This window comes from Malus sylvestris, chromosome 17 (assembly GCF_916048215.2).
Source record: "Malus sylvestris chromosome 17, drMalSylv7.2, whole genome shotgun sequence".
Lineage (NCBI taxonomy): Eukaryota > Viridiplantae > Streptophyta > Magnoliopsida > Rosales > Rosaceae > Malus > Malus sylvestris.
The window spans coordinates 23,130,174-23,150,878 of NC_062276.1; the positions used below are offsets into that span (position 1 = coordinate 23,130,174).

The window sequence follows — 20,705 nt, forward strand, 5'->3', positions numbered from 1 at the left end:
AAACCACATGCAATGAACAAGATATAAAGATTTGGAGGAATTGTACGAATAAAAGTGAAAGGTGGGGTGATATTTACCGATGTAGAAAGTCGGCAAGTATAGCAGGAGGTGTCCAATATCATTGGATGGTAAGGTATGAGAGATTGACACTTGTTAGGGTAGTAGAGTTGATTGCCAAGTGAATAAATAGGTGTCACTTTAAAGAGGATGAATGGTACACACGGACCAACCTCAAGCTCCAATGTAATGACTATGCAAATAAGATTGGAATGAATGATTGGATGGTGTTATCTCTAACTTGCCAAAGACATCTGTTGCATTTGTGTCCTCCTAATATGAAAGCCACCAAGATAGGATATGTATGCCTATATCAACTATTCTAAATTTGACAACATTGGTAAGTTAAAATATGGGGCCGGGTAGTCTCACTAGAATGAATGCATGTAAATTAAAAAAATATACATTGGAAATACTATATGAAACAAAATAACTATCTTAATACCAAATAAATAAGGTACATAATATATATATATTTTAAAAAATACGGGTTCTCACACTACCTTTCTTCAATGGAATGCCTCCTATAGAGGATAGTTAGGGCAATTGTGGGAATGTGATTTTTGGCCAAACAACTTCGAATGAGTGGCTTGGAGTATATCACAGCTCTCGGACTTAGTCACTCGGGTTTTGGAACTGGTCCTTCTAATATCCTCGGAATGGTAGTTGGGTTCATTCCCATCGAGAATGACTGACTTGTTCCTTAAGAAAGGGGAACCTAATTGGAACTCAATTACGAATGTATCCAGTATATCTTGGAAATCCGTGTATACACGGAATTTAGCTTGCACCGCAAGTAATCACAATCCTAAGAGGCCTAAGAGGAAATAAACTACTTTCAAGATTCCCTCTAGGATTCTTCCGGGCTTACAAGGATTCCTATCCTTATAAAGACTCTTCTAACTAGTATAAATACACTACCATAGTTCATATCAAAGGTATCAAATCCTAGCCTATCGCTTGAGTTCTATCACTGATTATTGACATGATCGTCAGAGAGTTCTTGACCGGTACGACACTGGTGCTTAGGTTCTTTTGCGGTATCTCTATGTTATAGGTTTTCGACAATTGCTAAACTATGCAAGGAGGTGCAAAATTTTGGTTTCAACAATGAGCGCCAATAAACCATAAGTGCCAATCTGGAAGCACAAGTATGACATCTTATTCACATGCATGCATAAGGATGGGTTTCTTAGTTAGTACGTAATAATATTTTAACACATGTTTTATTGTTCTAAAAAATAATGAATATGTTATTTATTTTTTCTTCTAAGTGTCATTTTTTTATTGGGCCAAATCAGAAGCTGGGCACATAAAGTACTCACTAGTGAATACCCAAACATGTTCATTATTTTTTAAAGCAATAAAACAAGTGTTAAAATATCATTGAACAAAATCAAAAGATGAGTACTCACTAATGAGTACCCAAACACTATCCTTTCCAAAAATACACTAATGCAGTTGGGTTGAAATCTACTTTTCTATAATATTATTTACTCATATTTCTTCAAGAACAAAAACAAGAGCATATTCAGTAAAGCTAAACTAAAATTTGATTAAATTTGATCAAATTTTGATAATGCTACTCTAAGTTTTCACTAACAATGAATATTTGATTACGTTTTTTTTAATAAACGATATTATCTACACTAAGGGGACGGGGGAGTGGCTAAAGCTTCACAATGAACTAAAAATAATGTGATTGAAATTGCATTTGACGAAAATCGGACCTAAAACCTCTTAACAAAGATGGCAAAATAGAGAAAATTTAACTAGAATCATTTTTTTTCTTTTGAGAGTTTTAATAAACTAAATTCGAGTTTACTTAAAATTAAATAGTAAAAAATCCAAACCTTGATAGTAGGACCCACAAAAAAATTGTTTATAGATAGATATGCAAATTATGCATGGGAATTACTCACTATAGTCAAATTATCCACCTCATCTGTACGTTATGGACAGATAGTGACATATACTTTGAAAAGTAAAGATGACAAATGTGCAAAGACTTCGTGTTTAATTTGCTGCAAATTGGAAATTTATTTCGAATGGACATTTGAACCACTATTTTTAAATAACACCAAAAAGGTTTTTTATTTTTATCTCCTATATGGAAGTTTATAAATTATAAATCTCAATATAACTAAATGTATTTTATCATTCTCTTTGTTATGGTAAATAATCGACATTTTTCTGATTTTTTATACAAAAAAATAAATTTATTTAAAGAGAAAATCTCGAGTACAATTGCTTCGAGTACAATAAAAAAGAAGGGCATTTCTAATAATAAGACTTGCTCCAAATAAAAGTATTTACAACTGCTTTGAGTACAATAAAAAGGAAAAGCATTTCTAATAATAATGAGTAAAGACCTGTTCCAAATAAAAATATTATAAATAGAGTGCCTATATAAACAACAACTGCTTAATCCTCATTGGAATTGAATAAGAGATTAAGAAGCAGACAAAAATGATTAGGGATTGTCGGATTGAGCGGAAGGGTATTAGCCCGTGAAGTTTGGTCAGAAAAATACATTTAATTAATACAAACAAAACTTGGACTAATTTGCTTGTAAGTTGTATTATTATTGTTGATTAGTTGTCATGGTTTTATTCTTTGGAAAATTTTATACTATATTTGGATGAGGAAAATAAATTTGAAATTTGAATAAAAGTAAGAATTTATTAATTAACATACATCAATTCTCTTGTTTGGATTCATAAACATAGAAATTTAGAATTTCCGCATTGAAAATAAACTTGAAATTTGGAACCTCAAATTTCCAAATTTAAATTCCATGTAAATATGTGTCATTTCCCAATTTTTGTGATTGAGAGTTTAAAAATAACAAATTATGTATCCAATTTCATTGTTCTTTTTAAGTTAACCAAACTAGAAAATTTACAAATTCTAAAAAACAAAATCTCATTATTTCAATTTCCGTCATTTTAAAATTCCTTAGTAATCTTACAATATGTTTGGAAGAAAAAATTTAAGATTGCTAATGAATTTTAAAATGACGGAAATTGAAATGACGCGATTTTATTTTATAGAATTTGTGAGTTTCTTGTTTGGTTAACCTAAAAGAACAATGAAATTGAATACAAAATTTGTTATTTTTAAACTCTCTATCATAGAAATTAGGAAATGACATCTCTTTATATGAAATTTAAACTTGGGAATTGGAGATCCCAAATTCCAAGTTTTTTTTTTCCACGCAGAAATTCTAAATTTCTATGTTTATGAATCCAAAAAAGGGAATTGGTGCATGTCTCATAAATTCTGACTTTTAACCAAATTCCAAGTTTATTTTTTCTCATCCAAACATAATGTTAAATTTCTTTAGCCAAACTTAATGTTAGAGAAGAAAGGAGTACGAGCAACATATATCCAAGCTTTAAATGATATGTATAATAGAGCAAGGACCGTCGTAAAAACTCATGAAGGACAAACCGAAAGCTTCCCCATAACTGTAGGGTTACATTAAGGCTCATTTTAAGTCCTTATCTTTTTGCATTAGTGATGGATGAGTTAACAAACATATTCAAGATGATATTCCTTGGTGTATGTTTTCCGTAGATGACAAAGACAAAGTATATGAAGTGCAAGTTCAATGCGAATGAAGGCTCAAACGAGTTAGGGGTGAGGATTGAAGATCAGGAAGTACCAAAGAGCGACCGCTTTCGCTACCTAAGATTTATACAGCTGATCCTACTTAGGGGCAAAAGACTTTATTGTTGTTGTTATATGAGTTGCCATGGTACTTTTAAATAGTATAATATTCTCTTTGCTTATATCTCTTTTATCATTAAAAACACAAATGTCACTACACTAATAGCTAATTGATATGATACACAAATGTTCGTATTTTTTTTTCTTCTGAACAATGATATTCATTCTTAATACACTCTAAATTCGTCTAGCTAGTGGTGAATCAAATGAAGGGAGGGGGCATGTGCCCCCTCTCAATATGTGTAAGTCATTTGACAAAATTACCACCAAAACCTGAACAACATCAACATCTCTTCAATGTAACTCTATCACTCGATCCTCGTCCAAGGTCACTGAGAAGCAGATTTCATAGTTGGTTATGGCAACTCACGCCACTGTTTTTGGAAAATCATTTTCAGTTAACATAATAAAAGGCTCTTTAACTCTTCCTCCTCTCAATCGTGTTATAAATTGAAACTCTCGGCTCTATACATATTTGACTTATAGACACAAATAAAAGAGTAGTAAAGGGCGGGGATGTATGCTAAAAACACAATGCCTAAATGCTCAACGAAATGCCTCACCAAAAAAAATTGAAATTTGTTTTTGGTGCTACGCGCACTATTGTTGGAATGCAACGAGAATAGAGTCTTGCATCTGTTGTGGGCGGGGACGTACGCTAAAAACACAATGCCTAAATGCTCAACGAAATGCCTCACCAAAAAAAAATTAAAATTTGTTTTTGGTGCTACGCGCACTATTGTTGAAATGCAACGAAAATAGAGTCTTGCATCTGTTGTGACCCCGTGAGCTAACTTTCTAACTTCACCCCTCCGTTTAATCTACTTGCGCTCCAAAACAATTGATGGATGTGGTTTTTTTTTTTTTTAAATCTAAGGTTCAAGCACTCTCTTAATGTAACTGAGAATAGTAAAAAGTTATATTAAAAAAATTATTCTTCTAAATTTATTCCCATTTCACCGATTAGCTTTGTTCACTTTTATCTTCAACAAACTTCGAATATCTAATTTAAGGGATCGAAAATAGTTCTTGGTCTAATATTGTTCCTTTTGATATTCTCATTTCTTCTTAGTACTAATTCTCGTCACGAGTTTAAAACCCAAATTCTGAATAAGAAGTGATGTTATTTGGACACACAAAACAAATCGTTTTGCTAATAAACTCTCTTATACATGTGCGTCCCATTTGTGTTTATTTGGAGAGTTAAAATCAAATTAAAATTGTCCCCTACGGTTTGTCCTCAACTGCAAATACTTTAGGTAAAGAACACATAAAATTTAACAACAATTGACATCTGCATTATTCTCATCTAATGTATTAGTTGGAGACTTGTAGGAATTTCATTTTCTTATTGCTTCTCTTTTTCTTAAAAAAATAAATAAATTGTTAGCCAAAAAGAAAAAAGCAATTTCCATTTATGTTTTGAACCCGTCAAGAAATCGGAAATTGACAACAGTGGCGTGTCGTGGTAGTTGAATTTCCAAAACCCAGAAATCCAAACACATCTTCTTCTCTCAGACTCCGATATACATCAAACCAAACAGCAGAAAGTGACACAAACACGAGATAAAAAAAAGCCCCACGCAAGCAGAAGCGGCAGAAGCAAAGGCGAACATCCATACCTAACGGTCCTTGCGTTGAACCCAAGCACCGCCTTACGCCAATCCTCTCGTTTTCCTTGCAACTAAGCAGACAACAATTCCTCACTCATCAAACACGGCGTCGTCGCTATGCATTTCGCTCGATTCGATTCGTTCTGGGCGTTGGAGACGATTTTCGGTGTGATCCGCGGGACTAGGATTGGTTAATCGCCGGATTGGTTTTGGGTATTCTGGGTTTGGTTGGAAATGAGCACGCAGAGGCAGCAGGTGGCCGTCCGGGACCTCGTTGAGGAAGCCAAGAAGCGGATTGTTTTTCTCGCCATTTGCGTCGTTGGCTTGTCGTATCTTATGTCCTGTAAGCTCTTCTTCTTTGGGGTTACTTTTTTCTTTTGTTTGGAAATTTCAAATTTTGGTATTTGGCTTTTGATTTAATTTAATTTCTGATCAAATTTGGATTGATTTGTATTGTTGAATAGCTGTCGGTGTGATGATTACCGTGTGAATGTGCATTGCAAGGAATCTAATTTCTTGCTCCTCCTTTTTAATTTTGTGGGAAATGTTTTGAGTAAAAAAATACTTCAATTCGAATAAGAAAGTGGTCGCCTTTTCCTTGTGTATGCCATTTCTTGAGCTAATTAGTTAATCCTATTCATCTCCCAGTATTACCCATTTAATGATTATCCAGTTTTCGGTTGGAGTTTACATTATCGGTACCGGAAATCTATCTTGGGTTCTGGTTCATTATAGTTGTAGATTGCATGCTTCAGCTTCATATTGTCCGACTGTTTAAGGGCATGCTTTGAAATTTTGATTACTTGTGTTAGAAGCCAGCATTTTGATTACTCGAGGTGTGGCTTATTGTTATTTTAATTTCAGTGACGAGCTCCTCTGTCTGGGTGAACTTGCCTGCTGCTGCCTCGTTGATTGTCATCGTTCGTTATTTGTCACTAGATTATGACATGCGAAGAAAAGCTGCAGCATACAACAGCAAGCCTCCCTCGGCAAATACTACTTCTCAAAACAAACCTATTCAGTGGCCTAAAACTAGTCAAAAGTCTGAGTGGAGAAGGAAAGTTAATTCTCCTGTTGTCGAAGAAGCTATTGATCACTTCACCCGGCATCTAGTTTCTGAGTTTGTGACCGATCTATGGTATTCTCAACTAACACCGGATAGACAAGGTCCAGAAGAACTGGCGTGCATTGTGAATGGTGTTCTTGGGGAACTTTCAGCACGCATGAGGAATATAAATCTAATTGATCTTCTCACAAGGTTCTTTTTATTAACCATGTACAACAGGGTGCTATATAAGACTAACTAAATGGTTACTGAAGATCTAATGTTTATATGATGGTGCAGGGATCTTATTAATCTCATATGCTCTCACTTGGAGCTTTTCCGCGTAGCTCAAGCAAAGGTTCAAAAGCAACATTCGGGATTCCTTACAGTTGAAAAACGAGATATGGAAATAAGACTCGTCTTGGCTGCTGAAAACAAATTGCACCCTGCTTTATTTTCTGCAGAAGCTGAGCACAAGGTTTTTTTTTCTTTTTTCCTCTTTCTCTCTGATACTTTGCTTTGTCAATCTGTAAATTTGACCTGAAGGACTGAGGTATGGTCATTTATAATCTGCTTTCTCAATTGTGATGAACATGTTTTCTTTACTATTCATCTGCAGGTTTTGCAGCATCTGATGGATGGCCTTATCTCTTTCTCGTTCAGGCCTGAAGATCTGCAATGCGCTCTATTCCGTTATATTGTCAGAGAACTACTTGCTTGTGCAGTAATGCGACCTGTATTAAACTTGGCTAGTCCCAGGTATTCATTGGTTTCGTTTGAGTTATTTTTATATACAAACTGCTGTTGTTAACTCTTCAACTTTTTGGTGACAGGTTTATTAATGAAAGAATTGAATTGTTGGTCATTAAAATGACCGAGGCTAAAGGTGTTACTGTGGAACAAGAGGCATCTCAATCCAAACAAGAGGGGCCCTCAAAAATATCATCTAATCACTTTTCTAGGTTCTTAGATCCTTCTGTTACTGGTGTTGAACTTGTGCAACTCAAAAATGGCCAGTCCAAAACTGCTGTGGAGACACCTGCAACAGCAAATGTAAATGGATCAAAAGATCCATTGCTCTCGGTTGATACTCAATCTTCCCGTTCGTGGAGCACATTGCGAATGAACTCCCTCACTAGCAATGAAAGAGTTACAGAACATAACCAATCGGGAGGAGAATGGGGAGATATGTTAGATCTGATGTCTCGCAGAAAGACTGAAGCCCTTGCTCCTGAAAATTTTGAAAACATGTGGGCAAAAGGGAGAAATTTCAGAAAGAAGGAAGGTGAAATAATTGAGCATTCTTCTGGTGGGAAGTCAGTTACGGTAGATCATTTTATGGAAAAATCTAGGCCCAAAGATAAGGAAAATGTTTCGAAGTTCAATTATTCTGACAGAGGCACTTGTCAAAACAATTTCCGCCCTGGAGATCAAAACATACCGAATCGCTATCGAGGTTTTTCATATCAGGATGATGATGAAGACGACCACATGCGGTTGGATGAGTTTGATACAGGAAGCAGTACTTCTTATACTTCTGAAGGCGAAGAAACAGACAGTGTTACAGGTCTTGATTCTCCTGGAACTAAAGTTTGGGATGGTAGAAGTAATAGAAATATGGCAATGTCTCACATTCATCACCCACTTGAAAATTCTGGACGCCATATCAGGAAACGGACTGTTAAAGGGAATCTTCACCTTAACAGATTGTCTAAAACCCAGTCTTTCCACAAAAGATCTAGACCAAGCAACAAGAAAGTGCCGGTTTGGCAAGAGGTAGAGAGAACAAGCTTCTTGTCTGGAGATGGACAGGACATACTTAATTCTCCAAATCGAGATGCAAATATTGACTCTAGTGATGATTCTGACATTGAAGGTTTGGGTAGAATTAACAGTGGGGCAGCCACTTCTTCATCTGCAACTTTACCTTTTGCGGATAGTCATAGCCTGAATTTTAATTCCCTGAAAAATTCTACAGTAGTGGATTCTTTTTTCAAGTTGAATTGTGAGGTACTTACTTAAATCTTAATACTTTGGCTTCGGTCTGCAGGCTGAATGTTGTTCTGATACATTGATAGATAAAAAATAAAAATAAAAAACTGAACTCGTTTTTGGTTGCAGGTATTGGGTGCAAATATTGTGAAGAGTGACTCAAAAACATTTGCTGTTTACTCCATAGCTGTTACGGATGTAAATAATAATAGTTGGTCAATCAAAAGAAGGTGCTACGATTTTTCTCTAATTTTTTTCTTTCATCCTTCAATTCTAAATGTAGTTTTTATAATGTTAGAAGAAGATGATGTATACTTCTCCCTTGTACCTTTGCTTTCGTAACTCATCATTATTGTGTTTCTCCCTACAGGTTTCGTCATTTTGAGGAGCTACATCGGCGTCTAAAAGAGTTTCCCGAGTACAACCTACACTTGCCACCAAAGCATTTTCTGTCAACTGGTTTGGATTTAGCTGTCATTCAAGAACGATGTAAAGCACTTGACCAGTATGTAAAGGTTAACAACTCAATCCCACTCTTCTTGCTCATTATTGTTTTTCATAAGTTATTTGAATGTAAATTAAAATTTGGATATCCAACCCAACACTAATTAAGATTCTCTCTGGTCCCTCTATATTCCTATTTTGTTGTCAATGTTCTTTTGGTGCTTGGCCCCGAACTTCTAGGTCACCTTTGGCTGATTAAAACTCATTCAGCTGTACGTTGAGTGGATTGAGAACATGCACATATACATGAGTATTTAGTGATTGGAACATTAATTTGGGTTCTGGATGGTAGGATCAACATAGAAGCTTTTGGGGAAAATATAATTCCCAGAAGTTTTGGAATTTCAAAAGACATTTAAATTCCAATTTCAAAGTTAACATTCCATTTCCAGAATTTTGGAAAATTCTTTAGGATCGTGATATTTTTTTTGTTTTCTGGGAGTGTTGGAATGTATGAAAACTCTATGGAAAATTCATGGAATTGTTATAAGTTGAAACCACTTTGGCAAAGACATTAAACAATTCTCAACAGTACTAAAACAAAATTATTACAAAATGGAAAAAAAACAACTCAATTATAACAAAAAATACAACTCATAATTGTAGACTAGAGAAAGTGACGTAATTCATGCAAGATAGTGAGAGAAAGGACTGGTAATGTAGTCAAAACATTAATTCATCCTAATTACTGAAAAAAAAAGGCCATTAGAAGAATAGAAACTCAAACACAGGCAGGCACAAAGTTGAGAAATTGAGAATTGGACAAGATAGAAATTGAGAATTGGACAAGATAGAAAGAGTCCCTACACTTCTCAGTAATTAAAATCAGGGATGATTGGGTGTATAAAAGTTGTTAAAACATGCACATGAAATTAGGACATATAGAGTAAACATGTTACACATGAAGAATGTTTTGAATTACTCAGATCGAGGGTGTTTGGAATTTCAGATTTTGAGTTTCATTTTGTGATGGTAAATTGGAATTTTAAGACTGATTGCGGATGGAATCAAAATGTTCAATCTGGCTTGGAGCTTTAAACATGACCGTTAAATATGAGAGTTTAAGGCAACTAAATTATGTGGAATAATTCCACTCTATTTAACAATTTTTGCTCTGGATAAAAATATTCATGCCTTAAGCTTTTAATTGCTCATAAACTCTCATCTGTTGTTTTCAGAAACTTATGCAGCTTCCAAGAGTTTCAGGATCCATTGAAGTTTGGGACTTTCTAAGTGTTGACTCCCAGGTTCAGTAATCTCTTACTGATTTTAATAACAGGGGAGGCAGTTGATCTTTGAAAATTTACGAGAAAAGCTTACCTGTTTTATCTTTCAAATGCAGACTTATCTATTTACAAATTCCTTTTCTATAATCGAAACACTGTCAGGTAAATCAGTTACATGCATAATTTGAATTCATTAGTCTTGTTTCCTTATTCTTTCTCACTCTGATATTCCTTATTCATTTGGGAATCTTCTAGTTGACCTAGATGATAAGCCATCTGGAAAAAGCAAAAAGGTTTCAAATTTTGGTGGGCCAGTGACTGATCTGTATTCCTTGAAGAGGGAACAGGGTACTGGAGTCAAGGGTTCTGCTTTACAACTGAAGAACAACGCTGTGGCAGATGGGTTAAGAGTGAACACAAAAGTTTCTGATTCTCAGGTAAAAAGTCCTGGTAAAGAATTTGGAAAGTCACTCTTTAATTCTGGCACTGATTCAGGTGCTAGAGCAAAAAAAGATTTATCTTCTGTCACAAACTTGGGTAAGACCATAAAAGGAAGAGAGGAACAAGAATCTGAATTGTTTCTTGATGCTGATAGAGACCCTACACTTCCTACAGAGGTAAAACTTTAAGCGCTATTTGTTTTATTATGTTTTCCTTTGCTATATATTGTGAAACCCATTTTTAGCTGTACTTTTAGAATAATTCTACCGAATCATGATAAGATGTCTTTTTGGATGTAGTGGGTACCTCCAAATTTAAGTGCTCCCATATTAGATTTGGTAGATGTCATTTTTCAGCTCCAAGATGGTGGATGGATCAGGTATTTTGTGTATATGGTTTCAGAATCATGCCCTCTTGTCGTATTATGATATTAATTGGACAAGTTGAGGTGGTAATATCATTTCTATCTTATGAAATGATAGGCGGAAAGCTTTTTGGGTGGCCAAACAAATACTACAGCTAGGGATGGGTGATGCCTTCGATGACTGGTTAATAGAGAAAATACAGCTTCTGCGCAAGGGATTGGTGGTTGCTTCTGGGATCAAGCGTGTTGAGCAGGTACTTTTTGACGCCATTCGCTTCCTAGGTGTCCAATGAGTATCGAAAGCTCACATCAGAGTTCTATTAAATTCACTCCAATTTCTTCATCATGTATGTTTGATAGATTGAGTCTTTGAAATTTGGTGCTTTGGAAGGTTTACAATATTTTTGCATATTATGACTTTATTCAGTTTGCAGTTATTCTCATGGTGACCGTTAAAATTTTTTTCTTAGGACTACATAGTTCAAATGCAAAGCAACTGGTGACAGCATTTGTTGCATGGCCAACATTGCATAATTTGTCGCTTTAGGAGTGAGATAAGATTTGCTGAATATACGATGCTAACTTATGATGTAGGCTCACATGGAATCTCGTGGGTTCTATCAATAACATTCTTGCTTTTTATATTCAGTTAAAGAAAGAGAGGGGAAAGATATTGAAGGGACAAATAAAGAGGAGAGGTGACGTGAGAGAGATGAATAAGAAAACAAGCATAGTACATAAAACTAAAAGTGGAAAATTATTTAAAACTATTTTGAGTTTTATTTTACAAACCACACTGTATATGTATTTACACCTATCTTCCTCACTCACCTCGTCTTTGTTTTTCCTTTTTCTTCTATGTTTTTTTTTTAAATTTAAAAGTGTTACTAAAAGGACCTGTAACAAGCTGATTTTTAATTATTTATGATTTAATAAGAGCCCATATGATAACTTTGTGTTTTCAGTTTTTAGTTATTTTTAAGTTAAAGAGATAGAGGGCAAAATATATGGTGGGACAAAAGAGGGAGGTGAGGTATGAGAGTTGTGAAGAAGAAATGAGGGAAAATACATGAAACTAAAGCTGAATACATCAAATGGTTTTGCTTATGATTTTGTAGAATGATCCATATCCATTTTTCCTAATCCCTTCCTCACATTATCATCTTTTATTATTATTTTTATTATTTTTTATTTTTCTTTGTCTCTAACCGAAAATAAAATCCCAAAACCAGAATATTACCATGTGCGATATTTCTTCATGCATCTTCAGGATTTGGGTTGATGTACTTTAGAGTTCCTTTCTCTATAGGTTAAAGGCTAATACATCTTTATTGCGTTCTCTTTAAGGCTTAGTACTAGTGGTAATCTAAATTGTCCCTACTCTCAAGAGTAGCAAGGGAAAAAATGAAACAACCTAACTGATGCGGGAGCCAAGTCCAGAGAATATAAGTAACCCCATCTAGGTATCAAGCACCACATGATTGAGTCTCTATAGTTTTCGTGTAGTTAATGCAATTTTTGCTTGGTGGACGGAAACTATAGTAATGCAATTTAACCTTGTATTATTAGTCTAGGAGCCTTATGCTCATTGTCTATGGATCTTTTTCTGTCACCTGTTCCACGTCAAGTTTTTACTTTTAGAATCTTTCAACTCTTAGTTTGTGTCTTTCGATGTTGCAAATATGTATGAGCCCTATAAAAAGGGTACCTTGTGCACTTTATAGTAGTAAACAGTAGAAGACATTAAAAGTTCTTGTGAGTCCAAGACACCTTTGGTGCAAGGCTGTAGTTTCTCTACCTTCTGTCCTGGACTGGTTCCAAGAAACCATGGTGCGATGTATGAGATCGCAGCAAGTCAGATCTCTTCTTTTCTTCTATTGCTTACTCTTTGCCCTGAGTTTTTGAAAATGTTTGCAGCTTCAGTTAGTTCTCGTTATGACGATAATTTTTAATATGGAGGACTTCGATACTGGTGTTAATTCACTGTTAACTTGATTTTAACAGATACTGTGGCCTGATGGAATATTTATAACCAAGCATCCAAAGCGAAAACCACCACCACCTACCAACTTATCGCAAAATTCACCTCAGGGTCAGAAGCCTTCTGCAATTTCATCACCTAGACTTGACGAGCGGCAGCAACAGGAGGCAGATCGACGCGCAAAGTTTGTATATGAACTAATGATTGGTATTGTTTTGTTCTGAAAACCCACCCCCTAGTTATTTTCTGCACTTGCCCTCAGTATATTACATCTTGTGTCTCATAAAGGAAATGCGGGTGGCGTACTATAATTTTCTGGTTATAAATGTAGATCATGCACCTGCCGCTATTGTCGGACTTGTTGGTAGTAAGGAATATGACAAATGTGCCAAGGATCTCTATTACTTTCTCCAGGTAATTATTGTTTTAAACAAAGCTAACAACGCTGGCGTGTTCTTTCCAACCGTTCTGTCATGTTTGGATTCTTTTAGACAGTTTTAACACTTCTTTTTCCTTGCATAGTCATCTGTTTGTTTGAAGCAACTGGGTTTTGACCTTCTGGAGCTGCTGCTTCTGTCGACATTTCCGGAGATGGATTATGTTTTTAAGCAGTTGCATGAAGAAAAATATCGATTTGGCGAGTTTAGGGCACAATAGTCGGTCCTAATATTAGAAGGTAAATTTTCTGAGGATGATACACAGGAACATGATTGTGTTGCCTGCTTTGCCTTTTTTGTAACCGATATTCATTTGTATTGGCGTCAAGGGTATCAAGTCATTCTTTACCTGAATTTTGTAAAGTAGCTTTTGAGTTAGAAACTTGAGGAAACTCAATGTAAAGCTTGAGATTAGTGCATATATACAACACACCTTATTCAGAGAAACTACTCATTTGCTCTATTCATGTCCCTCGACTTTAATCCAATTGAAGTAATGGTTCATCAACTAAAAATTTGTGACTATTGGTCCCTTAACTCAGTTATGATCATTTTCATCTTTTTTGTTAGAATTTTCGTCAAAATGAGTCACGGGCAACACATGTGAGGCTGAAATATGGAAAATAAAATGAGAAATGTAGTAATGGTCACTCAACTTTAACCAAATTAGAGAAATAATCCCTCAACTTTAATCCAAATGGAGCAATGGTCCCTCAATTTCAACACAATTGTAGTAATGATTCTTTTAACATGACTCATTCTAACGGAATTCTAATGAAGTAGACAAAAATGACCACAACTACACATTTTGATGAGTTAAGAGGCCAATTGTCATGGATTTTAGTTGAGGAATTATTACTTCAATTAAGTTAAGGAACCATTTTTACAATTTTCTCAAATGAAATTTATTTACGATTAAATCGACGATTAACCACTAACAAGGGCGAAGCACCACTTCGGTTCTTGTATTTTGCAATTTTAACGAGACTGTTTACTCGATGTTGCAATATAAAAACAATGCACTAATTTTTCAAAATTCGAATAATGAGTTAATTTGTCAATTTTCAACGAACATATAAAATTGATAAAAAGATGCTTAATCATTTCCACAGGCCCAAAGGTAGCAATTAAGATACTTCATCATTTACATGTTGGAGAAAATGTGGTTTACCAATGGCCAGACTAATACTTGTCAGAACAACATTTTTCTCAGATTTTACAAAAACTAGAAGCTCATTTGGATGTGCTTTTAAAATGACTAAGAACATTTTTGGTGAAAATATTTTTATAACCAATATTTAATAAAGATACAAGTGAATCCTAAAAGCACTTTAAGTGCTTTTAGAACCCAAAAAGCTCATAACTAGTGTTTCTTGCAAAAAGCACTTTAAGTGCTTTTAAAACCCAAAAACATTTTCTTTAAAAACACTTTCAGCTATTTTAAAAGCACATCCAAACAAATCCTAGAATATCAAACAAAACTCAAAAGCACTTATACGAATTCTCATACAACTTGAAAGACAAATCACACTAGAGTCCCCAAACAACCTATTGGTTTAGGATGTTGATCTTCTAGCAAATGCAAGGACATGCCGATTAACCATGAGCATCCGCATCCTGAGAGCAGATAAGAGTAATGAAGGGGGGGGGGGGGGGGGTGTGTGTGTTTACAGTTCAAGACGGCGGTTGAGACTAACTAAAAACCTTCGATGGAATTCTAGTAGAAACACTAGATAAACTACATATGGAAAAAGATGGGCGCAAAACCTACATGACACTCCATCTGAATCATATTCAATTCCTATCGACTATTACATCAAACTATTATCCTGTCAACACAATTTCCCAATCTCAATAGCATTTCAGGCTCACTAGACGACTGGAAACAAATGACCAGCATTCAGACACGCAACTGAATTACTCATACGCTCAGTAACAGCCAAACCAAATATTGAAAATGCAGTTAGATTATACAATCATACAAAACTGTTCTCAGATCCTAACCCTCAGCGCAATATCGCTCAAACGTATACCAAAAAGCACCAAAACGCAACAAGCAAAAAGACATCGCACATCTTCAAAACATTAGACAATTATGAAAGGCAAGTGACATTAGTCTCATCCATTCTTGTCCAACGCGGAAAGAAAGATCAAAACTAAAGCAATAAAAGTTATAACATCCATCAAAAACAATAACAGCATTCATACAGAACTTGTCCAGAGTCATAATCGCTTTCTAAAGCTGTAGTTGAGTACCCCAAATCGCAATCAAAATGAGCACTGGGAAGGCTTAAGCAGTTGCGGCTGCTCCCTTCTTCCTTGGTGCAGCTTCGGTACCTGTTCAAAACAAAATACCCAATACAAAAATCGATATAAGCACAAAACTCAAACCAAGGAACCAAATAAAGAACTAAAAAAGCAACAACCTAAAAATCCCACAAAATGATCTGATTAATACCTTCTCTGAAGCCGCTCTTGAATCTGCGAGGCACATTGCGAAGATACCTCATCCTTCCAGTTCCAGTCGTCTTCCTTCGGATTGCCTTTTCACTCCAGTTGTCTATTTTAAAACATACCAAAATTATAACAATTAAACCCTAAAACAAATAATACTAAAAAAACACCCGTCTGCTGAACTGACCATTAAAATCAATAATTCATTTTCTGGGTAATCATATATCTTAGCAAAAATGCAAAATATAACTTCAAATCATCGACCCAGATTCATAGGAAGATCAACAGAGATCCATACATACATACATACATATGTATATATATATATATATATATATATATATATATATAAATGTATACGTATAGAGAGAGAGGGTGGTGAGACTACATACACTTCCTCTTGCGGGCAGCAGGAAAGGCACAAGCAGAGCACCTACTCTTCTGAAGATGGAAGCTGCGACGGCCACACCTGACGCAGAGGGTGTGGGTCTTGTTCCTCCTCTTACCGAAACTCCCTGTTCCCTTCCCCTGTTTTCGAATTACGCACACAGATAAACAAACGCAATCAGCTCACTACGAGATCTGCCATAACGGAGTAAATTGGAATACACAGAGACAGTGAGAGAGAGAGATACCATGGCTGTGCGCAGAGAGAGAAACCCTAGCTGGTGAGATGGAGGTCTTCAGGCTAAAGAAGTGAGCGGCGGAATGAGGAGGCTTTATATGTGGTGTGAAAGATGACGAGGGTTTTAGGGTAGCCGATGGCCTGCTCAGCCTGGGCCGCTGTGTGCCTCTAGCCTGAGGCCCGTTTGTGTTGTTTCGGCTATTTTGGGCTTTGCCTTCCATTGTACACCCAAAATTAGGGGTGCGCGCTTGAAAACGAAAACTGGAATCGAAAGATGGATCAAACCGGATCGCATTGAATGATTTGGTTTTCATGATTTTGAAACATTTTTGGTTTCAAAACTAAACTGCAGTCTAAAAAAAAAAACAATTTGGTTCCGGTTTTGAACATTTGGAACCGAACCAGAACCGAAGCGCACCATAAAAATTAACAAAAAATTACAAGTAATCATGTTATTTCAAAGTGTCTAATCTCTTTTGGGGTAAATTTGCAACAGTTAAATATTAATTTCCAGATTAATTGAATTGTCTAATTTAAGTAACACCATTTTGATGCATTAATAGTAACATATATAGTTGTTGCCTTCCCAGGTCCTTATCATATAGAGTTGTGTTTAGGTTCTGGATTTCTAGCAAGCACATATAAATAATCATACATAGAAGTTGATATATTCCTTTCAGTAGGGTAATGAATTTTTTTTTCAATTGGGCTTGTATTAATGGCATAGAGCATTTAGTTAGTTTTCAAATGGTTTGAAACCGAAATCAAAACCGTTCTAATGATCTAATTTGGTTGTCATAGAAATCAAAACCATTTGACGACTCAAATGGCATAGATATATCTAATGATCTAGTTTCGGTGACAATCTTTCTCCCAGCAAGGATCTAAAATATGGCACTAAACATATTTGATAAAATAAATTATGGCTGTTTGTTAAGAGTACTTAACTTTGTTCCCAAATCCTAAGGTCGATACTCTCTGAATAAACCCTAAAGGGTCGGCGTGGTTTAGTTTAATTCAGGTTCGGACCAAAAATATAATCAAACGGATTAGCATTCAACGATTTGGTTTGACTTCGACCAATATTACCATTGAAACCGAACCAAACCAAATCATAGTTAATTGGTTTGGTTCGGTTTGTTTAAGCCTATTCCCCACACATCAATATAAAAATTTCCAATATTTCAAGAGTTGAATTTTCTAAACCTCTATAAATCTCACACATTCCAATTCCATTAAAATATTAAGCTTTTGGAACATAAAATGTCATTTTGTGAACTAGGACTAAATTTCAATTAAAATAAATCCCTTGTTAGCAAATTTTATTATTACAATCTCACATAAGCCTAAAATACAAAACAAATCTCCTAATTGTTAATAGTCATTACAACTTATAATATGTTAACACTTCTAATATATGTATGGTTAGACATCCAGATAACTTGTAATATGTTGATATATGTAAAATAATTAAAATTAAAAAATAGTTGATTCGGTTTAGTTTAGTCGGTTTTAAAAGGATCAAAATCGAACCAAACCAACATAAAATAAGTTATGTTCGGTTTTTAAATTCTTTTAACTTTTTTCTTAATCAAAATCTAACCAAACCAACCAAAACGGTTTGAATTGACTGGTTTGGACAGTTCAGTAGGTTTGATGCACACCCCTACTAAACATATACAATCGCATGCTTTTGGGACTTGGCAGCCAGATTCTGTGTCATTCCAAAGTCACAACTTGTGCGTTTAGCTTCTAAAGAAGGCCTACACCATTTACTATTTCCTCTGCAAACTGCAACAGATTTTGAAGTGTGGGGGTGGAAAGGTTTTGGTTATAAAGAATTGCAACCGTGAGAAAATGACCTGAGTCTGCATAATTCCAAATGCCATCCTATCTTCATATCACCACATCATGATACCAACTTGCAAAGGGGACCATGCACCACCTCATGCTTATATAATTGGAACAAGGATTACTCCAAATTGTGGTGCTAATTGGTTGTTAAGGGGCACCGAATCCCGGATTAATTTGCTAATCAGAACTAATCGATTCTTGATCTAGGAGAAATGCTAGGATTAGTTGCGCATGAGTTGATCTTAATCTTTCATACTTGTGTACCATGAAATAGGAATGGCCATGAGTTTCATATGTGCACATACGACTGATTCTAACATTCCTCTATATAGAAAGACTCTGTGCAAAAATATACAACAATAACAATAAAGTATTTTCTCACTAAATGGGGTCGGCAAAGGCAAAGATGGAGATGCATCTTAATCAAATGTAAAAGTGTTCTGGCAGCAATGCTATATATGTTATGAGCGTGGGACAGACCTCTGTGATGATGAACAAGGACCACGTAGGTAAAAAAGAAATCTCCTAAATTTGTGCAACAAACAAAGAATAATTAAATAACAGTTTAACTTTAGGCTTTAGGCTTTAGCTTTGCATCTTAATCAATGCCACTGCACTTTATACAACAGGGAGTCAAAACCAACAAAAATCAAGACCTCCATTCCGGTAAATCCCACTTTTTGTTATCTTTTGAATAACCTATTTTTCCATCACCAAATAAAATGCCAAACTTGAATTTTTCAATCTCTAAGAAAGCAAGACCTTCTCATCTCTCATCTTATATCTTCAGTTAGTCAATAGTTTTAGAGAGAGAGAGAGAGAGAGAGAGAGAGAGAGAGAGAGAATGAGGGCAACCGAGATTAGAGAGTTGTCTTTCTTTGTAGACTTGAGAGAGTGAGGCAAAAGAGAGGAACAAGCATTTCTGTACCCCAGTAGAGCCAGAAATGGTGCTAGAGAAAACCATTGACAGAAGCGAAAAATTCTTTCGAAAAACTCTCGGAAACCTCAAGTCCTTCTTCTTTGGAGGGTACAAGAAACTGCCCAAAGCCATTTCCTTCAATCCCTTCTACTGTGGGAGAGACCTCAAATATCAGCAAACAGATCACTTCTATCCCGGTTTTTATGAGGAGTGGGAGTCCACTCTAGGTAAGGCGACGAAGATAGATAGCGAGGCGAAAGAACCAACAAAGGAAGAAGATCAATGTAGTCCTAAGAAGATCAAACAAGAAGGGGGGTTAAAGCAGAAGAAGCAGACTGGGTGTTCTCATCTACGAAAAGGAGACGCTAGGGCATCTTCGCAGAATGCAAATGCAGAAAGCTATACTTTAGCAAGGAGGATGAAGGAATTTGAAATGGTGGATTCAGGTGATGTGGAACAAGTGTTGGATGTAGAAGAGGCGCTTCACTACTACTCCCGCCTCAAAAGTCCGGCCTACCTTGATATCGTGGACAAGTTCTTCTTGGATATGTACGCAGACTTCTCCATTCCACCGGCATCTATCAGCGTGAACAATTCAAAGCGGAGACTTGGATCAAAGAGACTTGGCTCGATTAGGTTGTAGACAAATATGTTGTGAGTTTTTCCATTGTGCAGATAGATATGTTGTTCTTTCCCACATTATGTTTCCATTTCCGCTTTGCGTGCGATTACTGTGTGTATTCGGTTTTGGTTTTCACTTTTTCAGCCTTCCATCACTTTTCTGAATCAATACTGTTTGTTTGATGAATTCTTATCAATGAAAACCTGCATTAATAAGATTTACTGCAGAACAATATGAATGCAACTTAGTTAATCAGTTTCAGGAATTAAACAAACTTTTTACATAATTCAGAACAATTTCTAGAGCCTGAACAAGTATCCATGCTTCATAACTCCTATCATACCGCTTTTGAACAATTGAGCCGGATCTGACCCATTGGTGTTATCAACACTTGGAGCTCTAAGAGCTTCATCATTGCCATGGCAAAGTCTCAACGGAATAAGTAGGCATCAAAAGCACATGCTCTAACCCAATTCCAAGTTTTTTCCCTAACCGTCAGCTGCTGATCAGCATAGAGGATTCCTTTACCTTGCATAAGATTCCGGTAGTACAGGGTGCCTAAAGCTGATCTAGGTCACTCATTGTCCATTGCCAATCATGCCTCCTCGAATGAGGATCGCTGCAGGTCTTTGTGGAATCGAAATGGTGCTCTTCGTGATGACACAAAGCCGTAAGCACGAGGTTTTTATGCGGAAGCAGGTGTTGAGTGACTGTAGTTGCATCTTGATCTCATGAGGTGAAGGAACTCAACATCCAAAGATGGGTCAGGCTTACGAGACCCACTGAAGTTGTAGAGATGGTTTTCAAAGAATTTGCAGTGGATCACTCCAATGCTGTGA

The 20,705-nt window shown here is 35.8% G+C and overlaps 3 protein-coding genes across 3 annotated transcripts; 2 read left to right on the forward strand and 1 right to left on the reverse strand.

The window, feature by feature from the left end:
• Nucleotides 1–5,167: 5,167 nt before the first annotated feature.
• On the forward strand, nt 5,168–13,839 carry LOC126610707 (uncharacterized). Its single transcript, XM_050278817.1, has 15 exons — nt 5,168–5,745; nt 6,267–6,660; nt 6,748–6,925; nt 7,067–7,206; nt 7,281–8,457; nt 8,569–8,669; nt 8,810–8,954; nt 10,122–10,190; nt 10,286–10,331; nt 10,425–10,786; nt 10,910–10,989; nt 11,093–11,228; nt 12,979–13,162; nt 13,287–13,369; nt 13,478–13,839. Exons 1-15 carry the CDS (start codon nt 5,637–5,639, stop codon nt 13,610–13,612), a joined length of 3,339 nt encoding a protein of 1,112 aa, XP_050134774.1. The 5' UTR covers nt 5,168–5,636; the 3' UTR covers nt 13,613–13,839.
• A 1,627-nt stretch (nt 13,840–15,466) lies between these two features.
• On the reverse strand, nt 15,467–16,640 carry LOC126610708 (60S ribosomal protein L37-3). Its single transcript, XM_050278819.1, has 4 exons — nt 16,482–16,640; nt 16,239–16,374; nt 15,851–15,952; nt 15,467–15,729 (listed from the first exon to the last, which is right to left on the reverse strand). The coding sequence occupies exons 1-4, from the start codon at nt 16,482–16,484 to the stop codon at nt 15,683–15,685; spliced, it is 288 nt and encodes a 95-aa protein (XP_050134776.1). The 5' UTR covers nt 16,485–16,640; the 3' UTR covers nt 15,467–15,682.
• Nucleotides 16,641–19,028: 2,388 nt separating this feature from the next.
• LOC126609598 (uncharacterized) lies at nt 19,029–20,081 on the forward strand. The gene has a single exon (XM_050277451.1). It carries the CDS (start codon nt 19,270–19,272, stop codon nt 19,885–19,887), a length of 618 nt encoding a protein of 205 aa, XP_050133408.1. The 5' UTR covers nt 19,029–19,269; the 3' UTR covers nt 19,888–20,081.
• Nucleotides 20,082–20,705: the final 624 nt, after the last annotated feature.

Coding starts and splice junctions, on each gene's coding strand:
- LOC126609598 (XM_050277451.1), top strand. CDS start 19,270: ATGGTGCTAGAGAAAACCATTGACAGAAGCGAAAAATTCTTTCGAAAA.
- LOC126610707 (XM_050278817.1), top strand. CDS start 5,637: ATGAGCACGCAGAGGCAGCAGGTGGCCGTCCGGGACCTCGTTGAGGAA. Junction 7,207..7,280: donor TTAAACTTGGCTAGTCCCAG/GTATTCATTGGT, acceptor TTTTGGTGACAG/GTTTATTAATGAAAGAATTG. Junction 8,670..8,809: donor AGTTGGTCAATCAAAAGAAG/GTGCTACGATTT, acceptor TTCTCCCTACAG/GTTTCGTCATTTTGAGGAGC.
- LOC126610708 (XM_050278819.1), bottom strand. Junction 15,953..16,238: donor TGCTGCCCGCAAGAGGAAGT/GTATGTAGTCTC, acceptor GTTTTAAAATAG/ACAACTGGAGTGAAAAGGCA. Junction 15,730..15,850: donor CAAGAGCGGCTTCAGAGAAG/GTATTAATCAGA, acceptor TGTTTTGAACAG/GTACCGAAGCTGCACCAAGG.